General features: G+C 44.0%; 2 protein-coding genes across 2 annotated transcripts; both read right to left on the reverse strand.

Annotated features, from left to right (window-relative positions):
* Nucleotides 1-207: 207 nt before the first annotated feature.
* Nucleotides 208-2161, reverse strand: LOC127763446 (lycopene beta cyclase, chloroplastic). The gene has a single exon (XM_052288149.1). The coding sequence runs from the start codon at nucleotides 2016-2018 to the stop codon at nucleotides 549-551; it is 1470 nt and encodes a 489-aa protein (XP_052144109.1). The 5' UTR covers nucleotides 2019-2161; the 3' UTR covers nucleotides 208-548.
* A 2802-nt stretch (nucleotides 2162-4963) lies between these two features.
* LOC127764598 (uncharacterized) lies at nucleotides 4964-5903 on the reverse strand. The gene is made up of 3 exons (XM_052289494.1): nucleotides 5733-5903; nucleotides 5575-5630; nucleotides 4964-5465 (listed from the first exon to the last, which is right to left on the reverse strand). The coding sequence occupies exons 1-3, from the start codon at nucleotides 5815-5817 to the stop codon at nucleotides 5241-5243; spliced, it is 366 nt and encodes a 121-aa protein (XP_052145454.1). The 5' UTR covers nucleotides 5818-5903; the 3' UTR covers nucleotides 4964-5240.
* Between the last annotated feature and the right edge of the window lie 3020 nt (nucleotides 5904-8923).

Consider the following 8923-nt stretch of genomic DNA (forward strand, 5'->3'; position numbering starts at 1 on the left):
ATCTTTGACTACAAATAATTTCTAAAATATTTATCTTAAAAATATAAAAACCATATGTGTAGATTAGTCCTAAAAAGTACTTCAATAAAATCATATATTTGTTGATATTTCTATATATATTATAATAGAAAATAGTTGTCAAAATTACTTTTTGGAGACCGTGCCCTTGTCCAAAACGACAAGTATTATCAATCCAGAGGAAGTATGTAGGTGAAAATTTTACCATATGTCTGGGGAAATATTGATCTGTGTGTTTGACATCATGACATTTATACAGTACATTGAGAGGCACATCATCATACCTCAAATATGAACTATACAGCTCAAATTTTGTAATCACCAGGCTTAAAAAAGAGTGTGTTTTGCAGCAGCAATTGTTACTCAACTCACACACTTCATCTCCTGGATGGATTGTCTCCTAGCTTGCTGCTGCTAATGGTGTTCTCATCTTTGCAAATCTTGGATACATTCAGCAGCAGCAGCAGCAGCAGCAAAATTCAGTGATCCAAATGCAGATCTTGAGATGAGAGATGATGCAGATCCTCACCTCACCTATCTCTGTCCTGGATGAGGTTGCCGATCATCTTGGCGAGAGGGGCGGTGCCCTTGGCCATGATCTCGAGGCGCGACGTGTTGGAGGCCTTGGCGAAGAGGGAGAGGCCAAACATGGCGAGCTCCGGCAAGAAGAGCCTCGACGACAGGAAGCCGTGCCAGTAGCGCGGCTCCAGGTCGAAGAAGGCGTCGAAGAATCGCCGCGTGCCGTCGAGGTCGAGCTTGAGGAGGATGTCCATGCCGAAGCAGAAGAACTCCCTCTGCCTCCTCCTCTGCGCCGGCCACAGCTCCCTCCACACCTCCGCCGACAGCGCGTCGCCGGCGAACGCGCTGTCGCCGCTGCCGGTGTCGAGGAAGCGCACGATGGCGTCCGCCACGATGGGCGCGGTGGCGAGGGTGCGCGCCACCATGTAGCCCGTGGACGGGTGCACCATCCCGGCGGTGCCGCCGATGCCGACGACCCGCTGCGGGAGCACCGGGAGCGGGCCGCCCATGGGGATGACGCACCGCTCGTCCTCCTCCACGGCGCGGACGCGTATCCCGAGGTGGCGCAGCCTCGCCGCCATGCGCTCCTGGATGTCGTCCATGGCGAGGCCCGGGCGCGCCACGAGGGAGGTCTCCTCGAGGAAGATCCTCGTCGGGGAGAAGGGCATGGCGTAGAGGAACGTCGGGATGCGGCGGTTGCGCTCCCTGATCTCGGACCCCTCGGGGAGGTGCGCGTCGCGCCAGTCCATGAACAGCATCTTGTCGATGTCGAACGGGTGTCCGTCCACCTCGGCGAGGATGCCATAGGCGACCTGGTACCCCGGGTCGTACGGCTTGTCGTACTGGACGAGGCACCGGGAGAACCCCGTGGCGTCGAGCACGACGGTGGCCGGGACGGCGACGCCGTCGTCGCAGATGAGGAGGGAGGATGCCTCGCCGTGGACGGCCTTGACGACCCTGGCCTTGTGGAACGTGACGCCATGGGCGACGCAGCGGTCCATCATGGTGGACTTGAGCTTGCGGCGGGCGACGCGGGCGTAGGGGCGGTGGAGCGACTTGGCGGCGCCGTCGTCGTGGGTGAAGACGGTGGCGGAGGGCCAGACGGCGTCGAGGCAGTGGGAGAGTCCCATGGCGTCGAACTCGTCGACCCAGACGCCGTAGTTGTTGGGCCAGACGAGGGCGGGGGAGGGGTCGATGGCGCAGACGGAGAGGCCCGCCTCCGCGACGCGCTGCGCGACGGCGAGGCCGGCGGGGCCGCCGCCGACGACGGCGAGGTCGACGGGGGTGGAGCGGGCGGGGTCGTAGCGGGGGAGGTCGAGGGAGAGCAGCTCGGGGCGTGACGGCGGGGCCAGCGACCGCAGCGCCTCGCCGGCGGCGGCGGCGCGGCAGACGAGCGCGCGCGTGGGGCGCGGCGACGGCGAGGGAGGGGGAGGGGGCTTGCAGGAGGGGTGGGCGCGGAGGAGGAGGGCGGTGGTGGCCATGGCGGCGCGGCGTGGCGCGGGAGGTGGGGAATCGCCGTGCAATCCTGATAAGCTTTTCTTCCTCTTATTGCGGGTGGGGCGGCCGCGAGGTCAGGGAGAGTGGTAGGGGGGCGCCACTGAACACTGAACAGTGATTCAGTGCCCACTTTCTCCCAACTACCTGGCTTCTTGCAATTTTGCATGCCAACTTATTATGGAATTTTAGAATGGGAACTCTGCTGAACAGGTCCTAAAACGTAATAATTCTTAGCTATATATTTCTTTGTTTCACAATGTAAGTCATTCTATTATTTTTCACATTCATATTAATGCTAATGAATCTAAATTAACATTAATATGAATGTGAAAAATACTAGAATAACTTACATTGTGAAACAGAAGAAGTATACAGTATCTTAGTAAACTTATTATGCACTGAAAATATTATATGCTTTTTGGATAGTCTCATTCGTATATATCCAATCAGAATCATAATGTGGCAAATACGGTTGAGTCAGCATGCCGGATGTATAAAACCAACTCGCAAAATAACTTGTGCGTTAAATGGGTCAAATTATAAATTAGTTTAGCGAGCTATACCTGGTTTGATATTTTTGAGGGGCTAGATGGATTTAGGGGCATAATTTAGGGGGATTTGGACGTTTTTCCTTTTCTAATTGAAGCAGCGGACTCTTTTCCCCTTTTTTTCATTAATTATGATTGTACAAAACCATTAAATGGTTCGATCCTACGTATTTTCAGCTTTACTAGCAGTTTATCAGAGAAAGAAGGAACTTGCTACAACTCTATCCGTGCATGCTGTTAAGACTTGGCTAAACAAATATCCTACGGCACGGTGGTTGAAGGCACCTATCAAGTTAACCGTGTCAAAATTTAGTGTTCATTTTAAACGTGTTCGGTCCTATTTGAAACATAGGAATTTTCAACATCGTCCACAAAAACCGACAATAATTAATTACTACTTTGGTTACCACGGTGTAATTCTGAAAAATTGCAAATTTCGATACAAATACGGTAATGATTCGATAGAATTCGGTATATAGTTCTACTAAACTGAAGCGATAATAACCGTGCAGTTATCAATGATTGGTCGGTAGTCAAATTACGACTTCAGCAAATCCTGATATTCTCAACCCAATTGGCTTCAAGTTACTTCTAGTTATTAGACCTCCAATAGTAAGATGGTCCTGTTTGCATTATATGATTTTTTTTCCCCAAATGTCTATTATAATCAAAGGCCCTGTTTAGATCCTCTAAAATAGCAAAAGTTTTACCATTTTGTAGCACTTTTTGCTATTTTGGATCTAAACACTAGTAGCAAAAGTTGTCAATTTGGCATTTGGCATTTGCTAGTCCATAGTAGCAAATTGTGCCAAAAAGTGCTTTGGGACCACTCCCTCTCTCTTTCTCTCTCTCACTTTAGTGCTAGAATAGCAAAACTTTAACATGCATCTAAACACCAACTAGTACTTTTGCAATGCCAAAACTTTTGCCATTTGCCATTTGCCATTCCAAATGAATCTAAACAAGCCCAAAGATGTTTTTTTAAAAAAAAATTGAACTACTGTGTTTTTCTAAGAGGATTTTTTGAACGTTTCTAATTTTTAATTTTAAAAATAAACCCTTTTAAAACTTATTTTCAATATCTGAACTTTTTTTCACGCCAGCCGAACTAGCGTGGCAAAACAACACTGTCACGGTAGCCTGGCAGTTGGCGTGACAGTGTTATTTGGTCCCGTCGATCTGGCTGGCGTGGCAGTTTTATTTAGCCATGTTACCTCGGTAGCATGGTAGAATAAAACTGTCACGCCTAGTGTGTGGCGTGTCAGTATTATTTTCTCACGTTAGGTGAACTGGCGTGACCAAAATATTCAGATTCTGAAAATAAGTTTTAGAATGGTTTATTTTTAAATAAAAAAATAAATAAGTTCAAACAATAAGAAAAAATCTCTCGTAGATGTGTTGACACAAAAGATGAAGGATAGCCTTGTGAAAAAGCTAGTTGTGGATTCCACATGTAGATCCTATAAAAGTGCGACCCAAGGTGAGGACAAAGACCCACACAGAGTAGAAAAGTTCAATCGTTTTATGGCTCGTTTAGTTCCCCAAATTTTTTTTCCCAAAAACATCACATCGAATCTTTGGACACATGCATGAAGCATTAAATATAGATAAAAAGAAAAACTAATTGCACAGTTATAGGGGAAATCGCGAGTCGAATCTTTTAAGCCTAATTAGTCCGTGATTAACCATAAGTGCTATAGTAACCCACATGTGCTAATGACAGCTTAATTAGTCTCAAAAGATTCGTCTCGCGGTTTCCAGGTGAGTTCTGAAATTAGTTTTTTCATTCGTATCAGAACACTCCTTCCGACATCCGATCAAACGTTCGATGTGACACCCAAAAATTTCCTTTTCCCCAACTAAATACACCTTAGGCCAAAGCCGCCACTACCTGTCACATTTCAAGCCGTCCAAATATCCGTGGCAACTTATGCCTGGACAACACATGAAAAATAGTTAAATAGAAACGAGATTTTAAATATAATCCGAGCAAATGTATGTACACAACGAGAGTCCACATCAGCCTATATATGTACCAGCAAAAAGGCTTCCATGGCCGGCAAGCAAAAAAAGAAATATCAGTAGTTAAGCTGAAAGTGAGAGAAGGAGAGCATGACACGTGTCTGCGCTCTGGACCCATGGTAGGAGAAAGCCAGCCATGGCGAAGCCAGCGACATCGTCAAGCCCGGACAACGGAGTAATTTTTATTATTGGCAATTTTTATAGGGCTTTATTAAGGAGCTAACCATGATATGCATGATGGCGAGTCAAGGTGACCGTCCGACATGCCCGGGAGCTGGCTTTGTGATAGGAGGAAAAAACCAAACAACAAGAGAGAAGAGATACATCCTTTTTTAACTTTGATGGATTAACAGCTTAAATTAGGGGACATCAAGGGTGGTGACATGCCATCACTGTGAGCTACTCTTGCTAACTAACAAAAATGTCAGCAAAGCAAAGAGCAAAGCCATGCAATGCTAACTGGAAGCTGAGAGCCTGACAGTGATGACCATCCGAGGACGAAAGGAAAGAAGAATTGATACTACAGCTTAGCTATATGGACTGTCACTACTGATTAAATTAGGCTACTTAATTACTGTATATATATTTCTAAGCAAAGCAACTAGTAGCTGGTACTAGTAGTGTTAAGCTTAACTCCTAGTTGTGACTGGGAGGATGCCGACGAACTGAGTGGTAATCTGCAGTGAATGGCATGTGGCCATCGAAATGGATCTTGCCATCTGCATCTGCAGGAAGCTTTCTTGTTCTGAAATTCTTGCAGTTCTTCCTCCCGTTCTTGCATTTCCTCATGACAGCCTCCTGATGATCATGTTCAGCCTTCGCCGTTGCTCTGGTTACACTGACAGAGCTAGCTTGATTATCCTGCTTGTCACACAAAAAAAATTCAGCAAGTTAAACCTCAGATAAGTACACTGCTGTTCATCGATCCATCTCAAATCCTCAAGAGCACAAGGTGTTTTACTGAACTTACCAGCTTGGCCTGAAGATGGTCTCCAATTTCATCGGCTTTTCTTGCCATTGGCAGCTCTGAAAAGAGACAGTGATAATTTTGTGAGTGACAATCTTCGAGCAACAAAGACCAAATGGCTCAGAAATGGGAAGTTTTGCCTGAAAATGCTGATGATCTACCTCTGTGTGCAGTGGCAACGAAGGAGCTGTGTGCGGCAACGAAGAACAGCAAGAGCAACAGGCTGACCCAGTTCAGCTGCTGCATAACTAATAAACCTACTACCTAAACTACCTACCAACCTCTGAACTCTGAATCTAGTCTCCAGAAAAATCTCTGAATCTGACTTCAGGTATAAATACTACTGTCACAACGAAGAGAGGAGAAGAGAGAGCAATACTGAAAAGACAGTGGTGGTTTTATATATAGACGTGGAGGAGTTCATCGTCAGGTCAGATGAAGAGAGGCAAACGATTGGTCAAAGTTGAGCGTGCCCATGCATCTACTAATACTGCACCTGTACTTTTTCTTGCACTTGTTTACACTGATGTACTCCCTCATGTAAGACTTTCTAGTATTGTTCACATACATATAGATGTTAATAAATCTAGACACATACATATGCCGGATGTGGACAATGTTAGAAAGTCTTACAGTGTGAAACGGAGGAAGTAGCTACTAATCCTAGGTGCTAATTACCACTTGCTCATTTGGGGCTAAGCGTAGGCCTGTCGATTAGTCATTTGTCAAGCTGCTGTTACCGAAGATGTCGTTGAAAACTGTAAGAAAAGAAAGGTGCCTCGATCTCTCCGAGAGGCTGCTGCTGCTGCCATTGCTTGGATTTGAAGATTCTGCGATCAAGTCGTGGCTTCCGATGAGATTGAAAATTCAGTTGGGTAATCCTTCCGATGATTCGGTTCTGTGGGTGTGCTCTGAAACCGTGAGTTAATTAAGCCATTGCTGCTGATTAATCAATCGATTTAATACGAGGTGATCGAAGCGTAACACGTAGTGAGCAAGTAAGTGTAGCAGATGGCATCCCGTGAGAACGAAGGAAGGTAAACCGATGCATGGATCGATCGATTGCATGTTGTGGTAATATATACAAGTAGCCGTCGTTGCTGTGTCGGTGGCAATTGGAAGAACACATGCATATGCATGGTGTTCTCCTCGATCCGGTGACGAGGGCTTGGTGTAGGGCGGTAAAAAAAGAAAAGCTCCCTCAAGCTGCTCTACCTCGACTCGAGCTCTAGAATTCTTATTGTAAACTAGTGGATCAAATATACCATTTTTAGTATACCATTAATATGTATCCAAATAGTGTGTATTGGTGTCATTATCATATATTTATCTTATTTATTTTTCTCCTTATTTATCAATATAATTAAATAGAAATTACTGTTTTTATGGAGAGATTATCCTCAAAATATATGTATATACTACTCCCTCCATTTCTTATTGTAAGTCGTTCAACCTTTTTTTCTTAAATCCAACTCTTTTAAGTTTAGTTAAGTTTGTAGAAAATACATTAACTTTTTCAATATAGAACAAACATATTATCAAAATTTATTCAATGTTAAATTAATCTGTGTTATAGATATAATTTTTTATGTAAACTTGATCAAACATAAATAATTTTAACTAAAGAAAAAGTTATATGATTTATAATATGAAATAGAGGGATTACTTATGAGCCAACTTTATTAGTTGAGCTCGAGCTTGATCGAGCACGAACCAAGCCTGACTGAAAGCTCGAGCTGAAGGCCAGCAGGTGAGCTCGGCTCGTTGACAGCTCTAGCTTGGTTGTTGGTGCTAATCATCATGGATTGATTCCAAGATGAAGCATGTGTACTGCTAGTGTGATGGTACAGAGTAGTGTTAGTGTACCGTACGTGCTGGTCACGAGGAGAGGACGTTGAAATTCGAAGATGAGAGATTACCAGGGCTGCCTAGGTGCTCTCTGATCGATACTTCTACGAAAGAATCAAATATTGCTGCACTAAATAGTAAGTAGTAGTAGTGTGCATTTTTTATGGTTATGGTTTGGTAAAAAGTTTTACCCACTGTGAGACGAATTTATTAAGCCTAATTAATCTGTTATTAGTAAATATTTGCTGTAACACCATATTATCAAATCATGGCGCAATTAGGCTTAAAAATTCATCTCACAATTTCTTGATGAACTGTGTAATTGATTTTGTTTTTTTCTATGTTTAATACTCTATGTCTGTGTCCAAACATTCGATGTGACAGCGTGAAAAATTTTGTTTGAGAATTAAACAGGCCCTATGTATACGAACAAGTAGGATGCAACGAAAGTAACAGCTCTGTTCAAACGGACCGACCGACCGACAGACAGACACAGTTAACTCGGTCTTCTGAAAGGGATCATAAATTCTTCTCTCTTCTTTTTTTGAGAACAGGGATGACAAATTCCAAATTGGAAATACACTTAAGGCAAATTTTATAAAAGAGATAACTAATAAATATACTAATTCTAATATACTACTAGTCCTAATATTTTTTTGGTCAATCTACTCTTTCTCTCTCCTTTTATCTTGAATTTTGTGTAAGGGTTATCTCTCTTATTTTACCTCTCTATTTAAGCTTATGTGGTATCTAAAGGATTGTGCTTGAATATTTATAATAATTGCCCTTATGTACATATCACGTAGTACTATGTGGTGTTTTTAGTTTGTGGTTACTAACTGCTTGCCGTCATTTCGTTCCCTCATCTCTTTTCCACTCAGCGAAACTAGATGGATATATGGTTGAGAGGAGAGGAAAGAAGAAGAACAAGAAGATAAATAAAACGAGATAAATTATAAGCTATTAATGTATAATCAATTATGTATCAATTATTTTAAACTTTAAAATCGATTAATATGGTTTTCTTTTCTAAAACATATTTTTATAATTTCTTTCGGGTAAAATACTACACACCATTTAATATTTAATTGTTAAAAAGCGCCCGTGAAAAATAAGTGAGTTTTTTTTTTCTAAACTTGCGCTGCTGAAGAACGCAGCTTAGCTAGGCTGTAGCACACTGGAAATTTGGTTTGGGTAGGCAGTGAAATCTGGCTGGTTGATTGCAGGACGTGGGCGCACGGTCGGTCGCGCGACGGTTTTGGAATTTGGAGGCAGGGGGGACACGAGGGCGTGCGCGGCGGATCCGATCAGGGCGCCGGCCGTCGGTGGCCGCGCGCCGTCCAGGTGGACTCCTCCATCGATCCTCCTGACCTGATGATGTTGGCGGCACATTCTTCTCATCATCCTCGGTTCAGACTTCACTCTTGAGAGATCACACAGTTTGGGTTAGGGATAAAACGTTTCGGAAAGTTTTTGGGTTTCTCGAACGTATTTGGAAACGGAA

The sequence above is a fragment of the Oryza glaberrima genome, chromosome 2 (genome assembly GCF_000147395.1).
Source record: "Oryza glaberrima chromosome 2, OglaRS2, whole genome shotgun sequence".
Classification (NCBI taxonomy): Eukaryota; Viridiplantae; Streptophyta; class Magnoliopsida; order Poales; family Poaceae; genus Oryza; species Oryza glaberrima.

Excerpts from the sequence above, each read along its gene's own strand:
- LOC127764598 (XM_052289494.1), bottom strand. The coding sequence starts at position 5,817 with ATGCAGCAGCTGAACTGGGTCAGCCTGTTGCTCTTGCTGTTCTTCGTT. Across the intron at positions 5,631-5,732 it reads CGTTGCCACTGCACACAGAG|AGCTGCCAATGGCAAGAAAA; the intron begins GTAGATCATCAG and ends GTCTCTTTTCAG. Across the intron at positions 5,466-5,574 it reads ACCATCTTCAGGCCAAGCTG|GATAATCAAGCTAGCTCTGT; the intron begins GTAAGTTCAGTA and ends TGTGACAAGCAG.
- LOC127763446 (XM_052288149.1), bottom strand. The coding sequence starts at position 2,018 with ATGGCCACCACCGCCCTCCTCCTCCGCGCCCACCCCTCCTGCAAGCCC.